General features: G+C 48.6%; 1 protein-coding gene across 1 annotated transcript in view; it reads left to right on the forward strand.

The window, feature by feature from the left end:
* The window catches only part of LOC138287583 (sodium- and chloride-dependent GABA transporter 1-like), a 596,565-nt gene extending 577,410 nt beyond the window's left edge, over positions 1-19,155 (forward strand). The window contains exon 15 of the mRNA XM_069228141.1: positions 18,762-19,155. Coding sequence (XP_069084242.1) covers positions 18,762-18,869 — 108 coding nt within the window. The 3' untranslated portion in view covers positions 18,870-19,155. The remainder of the gene's footprint in view (positions 1-18,761) is intronic.
* Positions 19,156-19,712: the final 557 nt, after the last annotated feature.

Below are 19,712 nucleotides of genomic sequence, written 5' to 3' on the forward strand. Positions count from 1 at the left end.
GAGGAGCCACAGATTTTCCTTCCACCCAGCGTTCCCCCACGTCTCCCGATAAAAATGATACCTCACTTGTGTGGGTAGGCCTAGCGCCCGCGACAGGATATGCCCCAAAACACAACCTGGACATATCACAGAAAACAGAGCTGTTTTTAGCAAAGTGACTACCTGTAGATTTTGGCCTCTAGCTCAGCCGCCACCTAGGGAAACCTACCAAACCTATGCATTTCTGAAAACTAGAGACCTAGGGGAATCCAAGGAGGGGTGACTTGTGTGGCTCGGACCAGGTTCTGTTCCCCAGAATCCTTTGCAAACCTCAAAATTTGGCTAAAAAAACACATGTTCCTCACATTTCTGTGGCAGAAAGTTCTGGAATCTGAGAGGAGCCACAAATTTCCTTCCACCCAGCGTTCCCCCACATCTCCCGATAAAAATGATACCTCACTTGTGTGGGTAGGCCTAGCGCCCGCGACAGGATATGCCCCAAAACACAACGTGGACATATCACAGAAAACAGAGCTGTTTTTAGCAAAGTGACTACCTGTAGATTTTGGCCTCTAGCTCAGCCGCCACCTAGGGAAACCTACCAAACCTGTGCATTTCTGAAAACTAGAGACCTAGGGGAATCCAAGGAGGGGTGACTTGTGTGGCTCGGACCAGTTTCTGTTACCCAGAATCCTTTGCAAACCTCAAAATTTGGCTAAAAAAACACATGTTCCTCACATTTCTGTGGCAGAAAGTTCTGGAATCTGAGAGGAGCGACAAATTTCCTTCCACCCAGCATTCCCCCACGTCTCCCGATAAAAATGATACCTCACTTGTGTGGGTAGGCCTAGCGCCCGCGACAGGATATGCCCCAAAACACAACCTGGACACATCACAGAAAACAGAGCTGTTTTTAGCAAAGTGACTACCTGTAGATTTTGGCCTCTAGCTCAGCCGCCACCTAGGGAAACCTACCAAACCTGTGCATTTCTGAAAACTAGAGACCTAGGGGAATCCAAGGAGGGGTGACTTGTGTGGCTCGGACCAGGTTCTGTTCCCCAGAATCCTTTGCAAACCTCAAAATTTGGCTAAAAAAACACATGTTCCTCACATTTCTGTGGCAGAAAGTTCTGGAATCTGAGAGGAGCGACAAATTTCCTTCCACCCAGCATTCCCCCACGTCTCCCGATAAAAATGATACCTCACTTGTGTGGGTAGGCCTAGCGCCCGTGACAGGATATGCCCCAAAACACAACCTGGACACATCACAGAAAACAGAGCTGTTTTTAGCAAAGTGACTACCTGTAGATTTTGGCCTCTAGCTCAGCCGCCACCTAGGGAAACCTACCAAACCTGTGCATTTCTGAAAACTAGAGACCTAGGGGAATCCAAAGAGGGGTGACTTGTGTGGCTCGGACCAGGTTCGGTTACCCAGAATCCTTTGCAAACCTCAAAATTTGGCTAAAAAAACACATGTTCCTCACATTTCTGTGGCAGAAAGTTCTGGAATCTGAGAGGAGCCACAGATTTTCCTTCCACCCAGCGTTCCCCCACGTCTCCCGATAAAAATGATACCTCACTTGTGTGGGTAGGCCTAGCGCCCGCGACAGGATATGCCCCAAAACACAACCTGGACATATCACAGAAAACAGAGCTGTTTTTAGCAAAGTGACTACCTGTAGATTTTGGCCTCTAGCTCAGCCGCCACCTAGGGAAACCTACCAAACCTATGCATTTCTGAAAACTAGAGACCTAGGGGAATCCAAGGAGGGGTGACTTGTGTGGCTCGGACCAGGTTCTGTTCCCCAGAATCCTTTGCAAACCTCAAAATTTGGCTAAAAAAACACATGTTCCTCACATTTCTGTGGCAGAAAGTTCTGGAATCTGAGAGGAGCCACAAATTTCCTTCCACCCAGCGTTCCCCCACATCTCCCGATAAAAATGATACCTCACTTGTGTGGGTAGGCCTAGCGCCCGCGACAGGATATGCCCCAAAACACAACGTGGACATATCACAGAAAACAGAGCTGTTTTTAGCAAAGTGACTACCTGTAGATTTTGGCCTCTAGCTCAGCCGCCACCTAGGGAAACCTACCAAACCTGTGCATTTCTGAAAACTAGAGACCTAGGGGAATCCAAGGAGGGGTGACTTGTGTGGCTCGGACCAGTTTCTGTTACCCAGAATCCTTTGCAAACCTCAAAATTTGGCTAAAAAAACACATGTTCCTCACATTTCTGTGGCAGAAAGTTCTGGAATCTGAGAGGAGCGACAAATTTCCTTCCACCCAGCATTCCCCCACGTCTCCCGATAAAAATGATACCTCACTTGTGTGGGTAGGCCTAGCGCCCGCGACAGGATATGCCCCAAAACACAACCTGGACACATCACAGAAAACAGAGCTGTTTTTAGCAAAGTGACTACCTGTAGATTTTGGCCTCTAGCTCAGCCGCCACCTAGGGAAACCTACCAAACCTGTGCATTTCTGAAAACTAGAGACCTAGGGGAATCCAAGGAGGGGTGACTTGTGTGGCTCGGACCAGGTTCGGTTACCCAGAATCCTTTGCAAACCTCAAAATTTGGCTAAAAAAACACATGTTCCTCACATTTCTGTGGCAGAAAGTTCTGGAATCTGAGAGGAGCCACAAATTTCCTTCCACCCAGCGTTCCCCCACGTCTCCCGATAAAAATGATACCTCACTTGTGTGGGTAGGCCTAGCGCCCGCGACAGGATATGCCCCAAAACACAACCTGGACATATCACAGAAAACAGAGCTGTTTTTAGCAAAGTGACTACCTGTAGATTTTGGCCTCTAGCTCAGCCGCCACCTAGGGAAACCTACCAAACCTATGCATTTCTGAAAACTAGAGACCTAGGGGAATCCAAGGAGGGGTGACTTGTGTGGCTCGGACCAGGTTCTGTTACCCAGAATCCTTTGCAAACCTCAAAATTTGGCTAAAAAAACACATGTTCCTCACATTTCTGTGGCAGAAAGTTCTGGAATCTGAGAGGAGCCACAAATTTCCTTCCACCCAGCGTTCCCCCACGTCTCCCGATAAAAATGATACCTCACTTGTGTGGGTCGGCCTAGCGCCCGCAACAGGATATGCCCCAAAACACAACGTGGACATATCACAGAAAACAGAGCTGTTTTTAGCAAAGTGACTACCTGTAGATTTTGGCCTCTAGCTCAGCCGCCACCTAGGGAAACCTACCAAACCTATGCATTTCTGAAAACTAGAGACCTAGGGGAATCCAAGGAGGGGTGGCTTGTGTGGCTCGGACCAGGTTCTGTTACCCAGAATCCTTTGCAAACCTCAAAATTTGGCTAAAAAAACACATGTTCCTCACATTTCTGTGGCAGAAAGTTCTGGAATCTGAGAGGAGCCACAAATTTCCTTCCACCCAGCGTTCCCCCACGTCTCCCGATAAAAATGATACCTCACTTGTGTGGGTAGGCCTAGCGCCCGCGACAGGATATGCCCCAAAACACAACGTGGACACATCACAGAAAACAGAGCTGTTTTTAGCAAAGTGACTACCTGTAGATTTTGGCCTCTAGCTCAGCCGCCACCTAGGGAAACCTACCAAACCTATGCATTTCTGAAAACTAGAGACCTAGGGGAATCCAAGGAGGGGTGACTTGTGTGGCTCGGACCAGGTTCTGTTACCCAGAATCCTTTGCAAACCTCAAAATTTGGCAAAAAAAACACATGTTCCTCACATTTCTGTGGCAGAAAGTTCTGGAATCTGAGAGGAGCCACAAATTTCCTTCCACCCAGCGTTCCCCCACGTCTCCCGATAAAAATGATACCTCACTTGTGTGGGTAGGCCTAGCGCCCGCGACAGGATATGCCCCAAAACACAACCTGGACATATCACAGAAAACAGAGCAGTTTTTAGCAAAGTGACTACCTGTAGATTTTGGCCTCTAGCCAAATTCCCAGGAAAGGCCCAAAACACAACGTGGACACATCACTTTTTTTTATAAAAAGCAGTGCATACCTGTGGATTTTGGCCTGTAGCTCAGCCGACACCTGAGGAAACCTAGCAAACCAGTGCATTTTTGAAAACTAGAAATCCAGGGGAATCCAAGATGGGGTGACTTGCGGGGCTCTGACCAGGTTATGTTACCCAGAATCCTTTGCAAACATAAAAATTTGGCCCAAAAAACACTTTTTCCTCTCATTTCGGTGACAGAAAGTTCTGGAATCTGAGAGGAGCCACAAATTTCCTTCCACCCAGCGTTCCCCTAAGTCTCTCGATAAAAATGGGAAACCTACCAAACCTATGCATTTCTGAAAACTAGAGACCTAGGGGAATCCAAGGAGGGGTGACTTGCGGGGCTCGGACCAGGTTCTGTTACCCAGAATCCTTTGCAAACCTCAACATTTGGCTAAAAAAACACATGTCCCTCACATTTCTGTGGCAGAAAGTTCTGGAATCTGAGAGGAGCTACAAATTTCCTTCCACCCAGCGTTCCCCCAAGTCTCCCGATAAAAATGATACCTCACTTGCGTGGGTAGGCCTAGCGCCGGCGACAGGAAACACCCCAAAGCGCAACGTGGACACATCCTAAATTTTGGAAAAAAACAAAGGTGTTTTTTGCGAAGTGCCTACCTGTAGATTTTGGCCTCTAGCTCAGCCGGCACCTAGGGAAACCTACCAAACCTGTGCATTTCTGAAAACTAGAGACCTAGGGGAATCCAAGGAGGGGTGACTTGCGGGGCTCGGACCAGGTTCTGTTACCCAGAATCCTTTGCAAACCTCAAAATTTGGCTAAAAATACACATGTTCCTCACATTTCTGTGGCACAAAGTTCTGGAATCTGAGAGGAGCCACAAATTTCCTTCTACCCAGCGTTCCCCCAAGTCTCCCGATAAAAATGATACCTCACTTGTGTGGGTAGGACTAGCGCCGACGAAAGGAAAGGGCCCAAAACACAACGTGGACACATCACTTTTTTTTATAAAAAGCAGTGCATACCTGTGGATTTTGGCCTGTAGCTCAGCCGACACCTGAGGAAACCTAGCAAACCAGTGCATTTTTGAAAACTAGAAATCCAGGGGAATCCAAGATGGGGTGACTTGCGGGGCTCTGACCAGGTTATGTTACCCAGAATCCTTTGCAAACATAAAAATTTGGCCCAAAAAACACTTTTTCCTCTCATTTCGGTGACAGAAAGTTCTGGAATCTGAGAGGAGCCACAAATTTCCTTCCACCCAGCGTTCCCCTAAGTCTCTCGATAAAAATGGTACATCACTTCTGTGGGTAGGCCTAGCGCCCACAAAAGGAAATGGCCCAAAACACAACGTGGACACAACATATTTTTTCACAGAAAACAGAGGTGTTTTTTGCAAGGTGCCTACCTGTGGTGTTTGGCCTGTAGCTCAGCCGGCCCCAGGGGGGTGGGGCAGAAATGCCCTAAAATAAATTTGCCCCCCCAACCCCCACCCTCCCCCGCTGGGAGCGACCCTTGCCTACGGGGTCGCTCCCCCTGCGTGACATTGGCGCCAAAAAACAAATCCCCGGTGCCTAGTTGTTTCTGCCCCCTTGGGGGCAGATTGACCTAAAATTGGCCAATCTGCCCCCAGGGGGGCAGAAATGGTCTAAATACAATTTGCCCCCCCAGGGGAGCGACCCTTGCCTGATGGGTCGCTCCCCATCTCTAAAAAAAGAAACAACAAAAAAAAAAAAACACAAAAAAAAAATTGCCCTGGCGCCTAGAGTGTTCTGCCCCCCCCCCCGGGGGCAGTTCGGCCTAATAATAGGCCGATCTGCCCCCCGGGGGGGCAGAAATGGCCTAAAATAAATTTGCCCCCCCAACGCCCACCCTCCCCCGCCGGGAGCGACCCTTGCCTACGGGGTCGCTCCCACTGCGTGACATTGGCGCCAAAAAACAAATCCCCGGTGCCTAGTGGTTTCTGCCTCCTTGGGGGCAGATTGACCTACAATTGGCCAATCTGCCCCCAGGGGGGCTGAAATGGCCTAAAATAAATTTGCCCCCCCAACACCCACCCCCCCCCCCGGGAGCGACCCTTGCCTACGGGGTCGCTCCCCCTGCGTGACATTGGCGCCAAAAAACAAATCCTCGGTGCCTAGTGGTTTCTGCCCCCTTGGGGGCAGATTGACCTAAAATTGGCCAATCTGCCCCCAGGGGGGCAGAAATGGTCTAAATACAATTTGCCCCCCCAGGGGAGCGACCCTTGCCTGATGGGTCGCTCCCCATCTCTAAAAAAAGAAACAACAAAAAATAAAAAACACAAAAAAAAAATTGCCCTGGCGCCTAGAGTGTTCTGCCCCCCCCCCCCCGGGGGCAGTTCGGCCTAATAATAGGCCGATCTGTCCCCCGGGGGGGCAGAAATGGCCTAAAATAAATTTGCCCCCCCAACCCCCACCCCCCCCGGGAGCGACCCTTGCCTACGGGGTCGCTCCCCCTGCGTGACATTGGCGCCAAAAAACAAATCCCCGGTGCCTAGTGGTTTCTGCCCCCTTGGGGGCAGATTGACCTAAAATTGGCCATTCTGCCCCCAGGGGGGCAGAAATGGTCTAAATACAATTTGCCCCCCCAGGGGAGCGACCCTTGCCTGATGGGTCGCTCCCCATCTCTAAAAAAGAAACAACAAAAAAAAAAAAACACAAAAAAATAATTGCCCTGGCGCCTAGAGTGTTCTGCCCCCCCCCCCCCGGGGGCAGTTCAGCCTAATAATAGGCCGATCTGTCCCCCGGGGGGGCAGAAATGGCCTAAAATAAATTTGCCCCCCCAACCCCCACCCCCCCCCGGCAGCGACCCTTGCCTACGGGGTCGCTCCCCCTGCGTGACATTGGCGCCAAAAAACAAATCCCCGGTGCCTAGTGATTTCTGCCCCCTTGGGGGCAGATTGACCTAAAATTGGCCAATCTGCCCCCAGGGGGGCAGAAATGGTCTAAATACAATTTGCCCCCCCAGGGGAGCGACCCTTGCCTGATGGGTCGCTCCCCATCTCTAAAAAAGAAACAACAAAAAAAAAAAAACACAAAAAAATAATTGCCCTGGCGCCTAGAGTGTTCTGCCCCCCCCCCGGGGGCAGTTCGGCCTAATAATAGGCCGATCTGTCCCCCGGGGGGGCAGAAATGGCCTAAAATAAATTTGCCCCCCCAACCCCCACCCCCCCCGGGAGCGACCCTTGCCTACGGGGTCGCTCCCCCTGCGTGACATTGGCGCCAAAAAACAAATCCCCGGTGCCTAGTGATTTCTGCCCCCTTGGGGGCAGATTGACCTAAAATTGGCCAATCTGCCCCCAGGGGGGCAGAAATGGTCTAAATACAATTTGCCCCCCCAGGGGAGCGACCCTTGCCTGATGGGTCGCTCCCCATCTCTAAAAAAAGAAACAAAAAAATAATTGCCCTGGCGCCTAGAGTGTTCTGCCCCCCCCCCCCCGGGGGCAGTTCAGCCTAATAATAGGCCGATCTGTCCCCCGGGGGGGCAGAAATGGCCTAAAATAAATTTGCCCCCCCAACCCCCACCCCCCCCCGGCAGCGACCCTTGCCTACGGGGTCGCTCCCCCTGCGTGACATTGGCGCCAAAAAACAAATCCCCGGTGCCTAGTGATTTCTGCCCCCTTGGGGGCAGATTGACCTAAAATTGGCCAATCTGCCCCCCAGGGGGGCAGAAATGGTCTAAATACAATTTGCCCCCCCAGGGGAGCGACCCTTGCCTGATGGGTCGCTCCCCATCTCTAAAAAAAGAAACAACAAAAAAAAAAAAACACAAAAAAATAATTGCCCTGGCGCCTAGAGTGTTCTGCCCCCCCCCCCCCCCCCGGGGCAGTTCGGCCTAATAATAGGCCGATCTGTCCCCCGGGGGGGCAGAAATGGCCTAAAATAAATTTGCCCCCCCAACCCCAACCCCCCCCCCCCGGGAGCGACCCTTGCCTACGGGGTCGCTCCCCCTGCGTGACATTGGCGCCAAAAAACAAATCCCCGGTGCCTAGTGGTTTCTGCCCCCTTGGGGGCAGATTGACCTAAAATTGGCCAATCTGCCCCCAGGGGGGCAGAAATGGTCTAAATACAATTTGCCCCCCCCCCCCAGGGGAGCGACCCTTGCCTGATGGGTCGCTCCCCATCTCTAAAAAAAGAAACAACAAAAAAAAAAAACACAAAAAAAAAATTGCCCTGGCGCCTAGAGTGTTCTGCCCCCCCCCGGGGGCAGTTCGGCCTAATAATAGGCCGATCTGTCCCCCGGGGGGGCAGAAATGGCCTAAAATAAATTTGCCCCCCCAACCCCAACCCCCCCCCCCCCGGGAGCGACCCTTGCCTACGGGGTCGCTCCCCCTGCGTGACATTGGCGCCAAAAAACAAATCCCCGGTGCCTAGTGGTTTCTGCCCCCTTGGGGGCAGATTGACCTAAAATTGGCCAATCTGCCCCCAGGGGGGCAGAAATGGTCTAAATACAATTTGCCCCCCCCCAGGGGAGCGACCCTTGCCTGATGGGTCGCTCCCCATCTCTAAAAAAAGAAACAACAAAAAAAAAAAACACAAAAAAAAAATTGCCCTGGCGCCTAGAGTGTTCTGCCCCCCCCCGGGGGCAGTTCGGCCTAATAATAGGCCGATCTGTCCCCCGGGGGGGCAGAAATGGCCTAAAATAAATTTGCCCCCCCAACCCCCACCCCCCCCCGGGAGCGACCCTTGCCTACGGGGTCGCTCCCCCTGCGTGACATTGGCGCCAAAAAACAAATCCCCGGTGCCTAGTGGTTTCTGCCCCCTTGGGGGCAGATTGACCTAAAATCGGCCAATCTGCCCCCAGGGGGGCAGAAATGGTCTAAATACAATTTGCCCCCCAGGGGAGCGACCCTTGCCTGATGGGTCGCTCCCCATCTCTAAAAAAAAAAAAAGAACAAAAAAAAAAAACACACAAAAAAAATTTGCCCTGGCGCCTAGAGGTTTCTTCCCCCCCTGGGGGCAGATCGGCCTATTATTAGGCCGATCTGCCCCCAGGGGGGGCAGAAATGGCCTAAAATAAATTCCCCTCCCCCCCCAGGGAGCGACCCTTGCCTAAGTGGTCGCTCCCTTTGCGTGAAATTCACGCAAAGAAAAAACTCCCTGGTGTCTAGTGGTTTCTACCCCCCTTGGGGGCAAATTGGCCTCATCAAAATAGGCCAATCTGCCCCCAAGGGGGGCAGAAATGGGCAAAATATAATTTTCTCCCAAGGGGAGCGACCCTTGCCTAAGGGGTCGCTCCCCACCAAAAAAAAAAAAATGAAACAAAAAAAAAAAAATGGGCCCTGGTGCCTAGAGGTTTCTGCCCCCCCTGGGGGCAGATCGGCCTAATAGTAGGCCGATCTGCCCCCAGGGGGGGCAGAAAAGGCCTTCCCGAAAATATGCCCCCCTGGGAGCGACCCTTGCCCAAGGGGTCGCTCCCTTTTGTCAATAACAATAAAAAATTAAAAAAATCCCTGGTGTCTAGTGGTTTCTACCCCCCTTGGGGGCAGATTGGCCTCATCAAAATAGGCCAATCTGCCCCCAAGGGGGGCAGAAATGGCCAAAATATAATTTTCCCCCAAGGGGAACGACCCTTGCCTAAGGGGTCGCTCCCCACCTCAATAAAAAAAAAAAAAAAAAAAAATGGTCCCTGGTGCCTAGAGGTTTCTGCCCCCAGGGGGGGCAGAAAAGGCCTTTTCAAAAAAATGCCCCCCCTGGGAGCGACCCTTGCCCAAGGGGTCGCTCCCTTTTGTCAATTTCTAAGAAAAAAAAAATCCCTGGTGTCTAGTGGGGTTTCAAAAGCCGGATTGCAAGCAATCCGGCTTTTGAAACCCTCGGAGGGACTTCAAAGGGAAGGAAATACTTTTCCTTCCCTTTGAAGCCCCTCCGGGCCTCCCAAGTGATTGAAAAAGAAATGCTTTTGCATTTCTTTTTCAATCGCGCTGGAAGCAGAGCTTCCAGCGCGACGAGGGAGGCCCCTGTGACACATCAGCGCGCGCGCGCGCGCTGACGTCACAGGGGGGGGGTGGGGGGATTCGGGGGTGGAAGGGGAAGGTCTTCCCCTTCCATCCCCGACTTGGGGGGGGGAAGGGGGGTGCACGGGGGGCGCGCTAGCGCGCCCCCAAGTTCCCCTGTGCCATGGACGAGATGATCTCGTCCAAGGCACAGGGGAACTGTAGCCTTGGACGAGATCATCTCGTCCAAGGCACAGAAGAGGTTAGTGTAAAACTCCTAAATTCGTTTTTACACTACTATGAGGCCTGCTCCCTTCATAAGCTAACATTGGGGCTGCCCTCATACATTATTGAAGTGGTAGCTGCTGATCTGAAAGGAGTAGGAAGGTCATATTTAGTATGGCCAGAATGGTAATACAAAATCCTGCTGACTGGTGGAGTTGGATTTAATATTACTATTCTAGAAATACCACTTTTAGAAAGTTAGCATTCCTTTGCACTTAAATCTTTCTGTGCCTTACAATCCACGTCTGGCTGGGTTTAGTTGACAGCTCCTTGTGCATTCACTCAGACACACCCCAAACACAGGGTACTCAGTCTCACTTGCATACATCTGCATTTTGAATGGGTCTTCCTGGGCTGGGAGGGTGGAGGGCCTGCTCTCACACAAAAGACTGCCACACCCCCTACTGGGACCCTGGCAGACAGGATTGAACTGAAAGGGGAACTGGTGCACTTCTTAGCCACTCTTTGAAGTCTCCCCCACTTCAAAGGCACATTTGGGTATAAAACAGGGCCTCTGCCCTACCACCTCAGACACTTGCTGGAGAAGAAACCTGAACCAGACCCTGCATCCTGCCAAGAAGAACTGCCTGGCTGCTCAAAGGACTCACCTAACTGCTTTCTACAAAGTACTGCTGCCTTGCTGTTGGCTTGCTGCCTTGCTGAACTCTTGTCTGGCTGTAAAAGTGCTCTCCAAGGGCTTGGATAGAGCTTGCCTCCTGTTCCCTGAAGTCTCAGGACCAAAAAGACTTCTCTTTTTCAATTGGACTCCTCGTGCCCCGAAAAATTAGACGCACAGCTTGCTCCGCGGTGAGAAATTCACTGCACGCCGATCCAGAAAGACGCCGCTCGACGCGACACCTGCGGTGCGACCGGAACTTCAACGCACAGCCTCACATGGACAACGCCGCCTGACTTCCAGAGAGGAAATCAACGCAACGCCTGCCGTGAGAAAGAAAATTCCACGCACAGCACCCCGGAACGAAGCGCAGCCAGATAACAAGCCGAGGAATCCACGCACAGACACTGGGACATCTGGTAATCCCGCGATCTACAGAAGGAGATGGTCCGCGTGCCCGAAAACAACGCACGTCTTCCCCAAGTGAAAAATAACGACGCAAGTCTGTGTGTGAAGGGGCGAAACCGACGCACACACCATTTTTCCTCCCATAGAACGACACACGTCTCCCCGCGTGAAAAATAACGACGCAAATCCGTGTGTGAAGGGGCGTAACCGACGCACACACCATTTTTCCACGCATCTCCTCTTCTGCGGCCCTCTGCGGAGTTTTTCCACTCCAAACCAGGTACTTTGTACTTGAAAGAGACTTTATTGACTTTTTAAAGACTTAAGACACTTCATATCACTTTTCTGTGATATCTTTACAAATTCATGTTGCATCTTTGATCGTTTTGACCTGCAAATACCCAGATAAATATTATATATTTTTCTAAACACTGTGGTGTATTTTTGTGGTGCTATATTGTGTTATTGTATGATTTATTGCACAAATGCTTTATACATTGCCTTCTAAGTTAAGCCTGACTGCTCAGTGCCAAGCTACCAGAGGGTGGGCACAGGATAATTTGGATTGTGTGTGACTTACCCTGACTAGAGTGAGGGTTCTTGCTTGGACAGAGGGTAACCTGACTGCCAACCAAAAACCCCATTTCTAGCAATCACCATGGGGGTTGATTTCTTCATCTTTGCCAACATCAACCAGAGGAGCACTGGATGGCTGAGGCAGTAGGAGATCCTTCCAGCATGGGATATTTTAACCTGAACCGTGCTTCCACTTTCAGGAGAACTCCTTCTAACTCAGTGCCAAGCCTCACCACCTTATATACCTTAATCAAATCCAAGTGGAAAGTTCTGGCAATCTCCCACTTCCTTCGCATAAGTTATGAAATCCAAGTGCAGGCAGTGCTCGGTCTGTGTCAAAAACACGCAAAGGAACGAACCCTGCCCTAATGCGATTTCTGAGACAGAGAAGCTGTACTTTTTCTTGATGGAAACATTCCCAAGTTGAAGCCTTCTCTTATCATGTATGTTAGAAATGGGGTTTTTGGTTGGCAGATAGGTTGCCCTCTGTCCAAGCAAGAACCCTCACTCTAGTCAGGGTAAGTCACACACAATCCAAAATCAGCCTGTGCTCACCCTCCGGTAGCTTGGCACGAGCAGTCAGGCTTAACTTAGAAGGCAATGTGTAAAGCATTTGTGCAATAAATCATACAACACCACAGTATAACACCACAAAAATACACCACACAGTGTTTAGAAAAATATAGAATATTTATCTGGATAATTGTAGGTCAAAACGATCAAAGTTGCAATACGAATTTGTAAAGATATCACTGAAAAGTGATATTAAGAGTCTTTAAGTCTTTAAAAAGCAATAAAGTGTCTTTCAAGCACAGAGTACCTGGTTTCTGGTGGGAAATCTCCTCAGAGGGCCACAGGAGAAGAGATGCGTGGAAAAAGGGGTGTGTGCGTCGTTTTCCGCTCAGCACACACAGACTTGCGTCGTTCTTTTCCACGCGGGGAAGTCGGGCGTCGTTTTCCGGCGCGCAGACAGTCTCTTTTTGTGGATCGCGAGGATTACCAGATGTCCCGGGTCTGTGCGTGGATTCTCCTGCTTATTTTCCGGCTGCGCGTCGTTCTGCGGGGCTGCGCGTCGAAGTTTCGATCTCACGGTAGGCGTCGCGTCGATTTCTCCTTGGAAGTCGGGCGGCGTTGACCTTGCGAGGCCGTGCGTCGAAATTTTGGTCTCACGGCAGGCGTCGCGTCGATTTCTCCTTGGAAGTCGGGCGGCGTTGTCCTTGCGAGGCCGTGCGTCAAAGTTTCGCACTCACGGTAGGCGTCGCGTCGATTTCTCCTTGGAAGTCGGGCGGCTTTGTCCTTGCGAGGTTGTGCGTCGAAGTCTCGATCGTCCCGAGGGCGTCGCGTTGATCAGCGTCGGTGTGCGGCGTTTTTCTCGCCGCGAAACAAGCTGTGCGTCGAAATTTTCGGCGCACGGAGCGTCCACGTGAAAGGAAGAAGTCTTTTTGGTCCTGAGACTTCAAGGAACAGGAGGCAAGCTCTATCCAAGCCCTTGGAGAGCACTTTCACAGCCAGACAAGAGTTCAGCAAGGCAGCAGGGCAACAGCAAGACAGCAGTCCTTTGGGGAAAGCAGACAGGTGAGTCCTTTGAGCAGCCAGGCAGTTCTTCTTGGCAGGATGTAGTTTCTGGTTCAGGTTTCTTCTCCAGCAAGTGTCTGATGAGGTAGGGCAGAGGCCCTGTTTTATACTAAGTTGTGCCTTTGAAGTGGGGGTGACTTCAAAGAGTCTCTAAGAAATGCACCAAGTTCCCTTTCAGTTCAATCCTGTCTGCCAGAGTCCCAGTAGGGGGTGTGGCAGTCCTTTGTGTGAGGGCAGGCCCTCCACCCTCCCAGCCCAGGAAGACCCATTCAAAATGCAGATGTATGCAAGTGAGGCTGAGTACCCTGTGTTTGGGGTGTGTCTGAGTGAATGCACAAGGAGCTGTCAACTAAACCTAGCCAGACGTGGATTGAAGGGCACAACAAGTTTTTAGTGCAAAGAAATGCTCACGTTCTAAAAGTGGCATTTCTAGAATAGTAATATTAAATCCGACTTCACCAGTCAGCAGGATTTTATATTACCATTCTGGCCATACCAAATATGACCTTCCTGCTCCTTTCAGATCAGCAGCTGCCACTTCAACAGTGTATGAGGGCAGCCCCAATGTTAGCCTATGAAGGGAGCAGGCCTCACAGTAGTGTAAAAACGAATTTAGGAGTTTTACACTACCAGGACATATAACTACACAGGTACATGTCCTGCCTTGTACCTACACAGCACCCTGCTCTAGGGGTTACCTAGGGCACACATTAGGGATGACTTATATGTAGAAAAAGGGGATTTCTAGGCTTGGCAAGTACTTTTAAATGCCAAGTCGAAGTGGCAGTGAAACTGCACACACAGGCCTTGCAATGGCAGGCCTGAGACAAGGTTAAGGGGCTACTGAGGTGGGTGGCACAACCAGTGCTGCAGGCCCACTAGTAGCATTTAATCTACAGGCCCTAGGCACATGTAGTGCACTCTAATAGGGACTTACAGGTAGATTAAATAGTCAATCATGGATAAACCAATCAATAGTACAATTTACACAGAGAGCATATGCACTTTAGCACTGGTTAGCAGTGGTAAAGTGCTCAGAGGTCAAAAGCCAACAACAGCAGGTCAGAAAAAATAGGAGGAAGGAGGCAAAAAGTTTGGGGATGTCCCTGTCAAAAAGCCAGGTCCAACAATGTACCTTCCACATCCCCCATATTTTGTTCCAACACAATGTAACCTTGTGCTGGGAAGAAGAGCACAAACACATTCTGGGTAGAAAACAAGCTGTGCACGGAAAAACCCTGAACCACCGATGTGACAGCGGGCACCTGAAGCTAAGCTAAGCACATAATGGAGTCAGTGGTCAAGATGGAATCAGTGGTTAAATACAGATAGAATTACAGCACCTCCCCCTCCCTGATCCAATTCAGGAAGAGGCTAAAGACCTGGCTCTTTGAATGAGACTTACATCAAGCGCCTGGATACCCTCGCCGGTGACAAGCCACACTTTTCAAAGACCTGATTGATTGGTTGAAATCCATGACCCTCAGGAGAATTTACCATATTGTTCAAAATCACTCCTAGCAGGTGCTCTATGCCCTTCAGCTAAAATGAGAGACTTCATGGGTTTGCTTTTATGATTGCATTTTATGGGCTGAGAATAGGCTTAACCCCAGCTGGGGGTGGATATAGTTAAATGCTTACTTCTGAGATCTGCTGCATTCCACCTTTCATTTGTTTGGATTCTGCCAAATCCAGCTCAGCTTTGCATCCTTCAAAGATCAGTAAAGTAGGTACAGTTAAGTGGCAATCATAACTGTGATTGTATGCAAAAGCGTGTGAAGGAGGTACACAGCAGTCAAAATATTGACAGGGCAAAATGTATTAAAGGCAGTGCAGTACATAATGCGAGAGGGTGTGTTGTGTGTATCCCTACCCTACCCCATTTATGTTTTTTCAATTATTATTCAGGACAAGGGACTGCGTCCCAGAGTCCTAAAGCGGCTGCTGCTGCATCTTTGTTGATGTGGTGACAGCCAATCATATCAAATCTTTTGATCTGTGGATCCATGGATTCTCCACTGATTTATATATACAATTATATTTAACCTCAATTTCTAAAGAACTATTAAATGTATTTACACCAGATCACAAAAAGCACACTTTCGGGACCAAGCTTTAGTTTTCTGCTGAATTTAGTGTAATTTTGTTCAACTGGTTTAGCTGTAGCTGTGTCTAATTTTTCCTAGGGAAAACTGAAAGGGGTAAACTTATTTTTTGTGCTCCTCCTTTTTTCCAGCCCCCACTTGACAGATCACCCGAAGATTTTCAGGGAGGAGCTGAAGTTTTTTTTGAAAATTTTGTGAAGATTCATCAAATAGTGGCAAATCTAAAAACAAACCAAAAAAGTCCATTTCCTGAAGAAATGTGGTCCTAAATATAACAAAAGTTCTATGGACGATATAGTTAGGTGAAAATGTTCATTAAAACACATTGTTTCAAATGAAAAAAACACTGAAATTCACTGGTTATAGTTATCTCAAGTAACTTTCAATCAGTCAGGGATTTGTAAAGCGCACTACTCACCTGTGAGGGTCTCAAGGAGCTGAGGAGGGGAGGGGGAAAAAGTGGGGGCCGAGGGGTGAGGGGAAAGGGCTGCCGCTGCTCAAACAGCCAGGTCTTGAGAAGTTTCCTGAAGGTAAGGAGGTCTTTGGTCTGACGCAGGTGAGTTGGAAGAGTGTTCCACATTTTGGCGGCGAGGTGTGAAAATGATCTACTGCCGGTTGTAGTTCTGCGGACGCGTGGGATGGTTGCGAGGGCGAGGTCAGCGGAGCGGAGATGCCGGGTGGGGGCGTAGAGGGAGAGTCGTTTGTTGAGGTATTCTGGTCCAATGTTGTGGAGTGCTTTGTGAGCGTAGGTGAGGAGTTTGAAGGCGATTCTCTTGTTGACTGGGACCCAGTGCAGGTTTTTCAGGTGGTCTGTGATATGGGAGTGGTGGGGGATGTCCAGGATGAGGAGGCGTTCTGGATGCTTTGACGCCTCTTCTGGAGTTTGGCCGTTGTTCCTGCGTAGAGGGCATTGCCGTAGTCCAGTTTGCTGCTTTACGAGGGCTTGGGTGACTGTTTCGGTGGGTATCCATTTGTAGATCTTTCGGAGCATGTGGAGGGTGTTGAAGCAGGAGGAGGAGATGGCGTTTACTTTCTGGGTCATGGATAGTGAGGGGTCCAAGATGAATCCTAGGTTGTGTGTGTGGTCGGTGTGAGTGGGAGCGGTTCCGAGAGTGGCAGGCCACCAGGAGTCATCCCATGCGGAGGGGGTGGAGCCGAAGATAAGGACTTCCGTGTTGTCCGAATTGAGTTTGCGGCAGCTGCTCTTCAACCATTTAGTGATGGCCTTCATTCCTTCATGGAGGTAGGTCTTGGCGGAGTCCTTAGTGAGGGAGAGGATCAGCTGGGTGTCATTGGCGTATGAGATGATGTTGAGGTTGTGGGATCGGGCGATGTAGATGTTGAAGAGGGCCGGGCTGAGGGACGAACCCTGGGGTATGCCACAGATGATTTCTGTGGCCTCCGAGTGGAATGGGGGAGGCGGACTCTCTGGGTTCTGCCAGTCAGAAAGGAGGTGACCCAGTCCAGGGTTCTGTGTTTCAATTGAAGCAAGAGCTGATTTTGGTAGAAAATGGCAACATTTTAGATTTCTTCTGCCATAGTCTTTTGTCTATAAATCTCCTTATTAGGCATTCCCAAATGTTGTAATGTAAGCCAACAGATTTTGGGAAGAGACTAGATATTAGGTGATACTTCTTAACATATGTAGGGATATTTTCGGGGGACTCTAGCATTATCAATCAATCAATTAGGATTTGTAAAGCGTAGCTAATCACTCAAGAGGGTATCCAGGTGCCTACAGGTCCTGGAGGTTCATTTGAACAGCCAGGTCTTGAGGGCCCTTTGGAATTCCAGAAATGAGGTAAGGATCTGGAGTTGCGTGGGGAGGTTGCACAAAAAAGGGGGGAAAAGCAAGGAGAAAGCAGTGAAAACAAGGCAAAAGTAAAGAGAAGGCACACAGAAAATGGGGAAAAGCAAGAAGGCAGGAAGAACAAGGACAAATCAAGCAGAAGGTACTAAAAAAACCAGGGGAAAAGCAAGGAAAAGACAGGGCAGATAGCACAGGGACAGCTTGGCCTTGGACCCGCCCAGTGGAGTCATGCTGCGGCTTCCATTAAGTATCAGAAGGGGTTAATCTTAGAAGTAAGGACATAATTTAGTCTCTGCGTTCAGTTCACCATACAGTGCACTTAAAAAGATGGACCCTGCAGACCATCAGCTCTGTTTACTAAAAATATTTTGAAATACACACTGTAGTACTACTTTGCCTTCTTCAAAAAGTAATTCATAAACTCGATCTCTGCCTCCAGCTCCTATCTTTTGTGTACAGAGATCCACACCTGGTGATGGAGATCTCCGCCCCAGGGGCAGAGATCTCCACACACTTAGGTTTAGGACCTGGTAGTAAATTAAAAAGGTACAAGGTAGAGTGGTTGGAAAATGTGGAAATTTACTCCTAACTTGGTGAGATTAAGAGAAATTGATGGGGGAGTTTGTGGGGGGGGGGCATAATACTGTAAAATACCCATAAACGAGCAAAACAATTGCAAATCAAGTAAAACACTTCCAATTCTACCACCGCTCTACTACTAATAAAATAGGCTCACTTGCAGCCTAGCCTTGGAGAAAGTCAAGCACCATACATGATCAATCAATTGAGGTAGACAATAACACTAACTCATAAGGAGATAGATAAAAAATAATATTAAATCAAACAAATTATTAAATGTTATAAAATTTAATTTAATAAAAACATTTTGTTAACATTTAATAACATATATTAGTGCAGGTGTGTTGTCTCTTTTTATAGTGGTGGCTCTAGTTGAATAGGAGATAGGGAAATGTGGTTTAATAATTTTAAAACAATAAACAATACTTACTGTTTTACTTTAAAGTTCATTCTTACCTGTCCCAAATACTTTGTAAGGGAATATCTCTGCCTCGGTGCTGACGTCTAAGCAAGTGGCAGATATCTCCACAAAGAGGTAAAAAGTAAAAGTAACTTTCTAGACATAAATTGATTTGTAGAATCTCCAAACCCCCTTTTTAGAAGTATGGAGACGCATACGCCTACAACTAGGTGTAAATCTACATGTGAAAATATCGAATTTCATCCATGCGAAGATTTACACCTAAATGTTGCTTTTCTACACGTGAGGAGATTTACTCATGCAAATTATCTTTTTGAATATTGCCTCATAGTTCTAAAGTGACGACCATCACAAATGACAGTTAAGACCATTTGAGGTATAAAATCTGAGATGGACATGTAACGCTTTTCGTCATAACATGGTAAAGTACAAATAGCTTGTTTCTCGCATTTGCTTTTGTAAATTACGTTTCTTCGTTTGTGTTTTCTGGACAGCGCTTTCAACAGATGACACAGCCCCGAGTGGAGGGCAGCCCTGACAAGAATGAGCTGAAGCTGAGGAGCCTGCAGAATGGAAAAGACTCGGATCCCACTGTGGTTTAATCAGAAAATGAAATGAAAAAAGTAAACTTTGAACTTGGTTCCTAGCTGCTACCCGTTGGTGCTTCTCGAAGATCATCTTTATCCTGTCAGCTTACTGAGACTCGCTCCCATCGTCACTTCCGTCCGATGAGAAACCCCCTAATTTACGTCCTCTGTATATAGAGTAACTACCATAGGTGTGAATCATCTCAACACAAACTATATTTGCAGATTTGTACATAAATAAATATTGTCGTTTATTGTTCACCTCAAACCTGTTGTTCTAGTTTTAATAAAAGTCATATAAGAGGATATTACATAGGTATGTGTACAATAATTAATATTGCAGGTTCTAACCCAAAATCAACATCACGGTTGATTTCATTTGATCGCCCCACACCATCTTCATGCCGATTGCTGTGCTGGGGTCCTGTTGTTGTCATAAAACTAAGTAATTTCGTTCAAAGTGTAATAATGTCAAAAATCTTCTAGATGGCACTACATAATTTGAGCCAATGAATTGGACATCAAGCCAACCGGTAAATGCCATTCTGGCTGTGGGTGGCATCCGAGCGATAGGTGACGTTAGTAAGAAATATCTACTCTGATTTGTCTACCCAGTGAGAAGTGGTTGCACACCCTCTACAGCAAGTTCGATCAGGAGAAATGAAAATCAAGAGTAGGAAAAACCATTTCTAGAGGAAAATAAGTCACTGGTTGCTGCTTGGACGTGAAACTAGTTGGAAAGGACAGATGGAGAGATTCGTTGACTCATCAGGCCCTATATAGTATGAACTAATGTTTACTAGTATCAAAATAATTTCCTCTGCAGATGTCGTTCATTTTCTATCCAGGCCTGTGCTA

Source organism: Pleurodeles waltl, chromosome 4_1 (assembly GCF_031143425.1).
Source record: "Pleurodeles waltl isolate 20211129_DDA chromosome 4_1, aPleWal1.hap1.20221129, whole genome shotgun sequence".
Lineage (NCBI taxonomy): Eukaryota > Metazoa > Chordata > Amphibia > Caudata > Salamandridae > Pleurodeles > Pleurodeles waltl.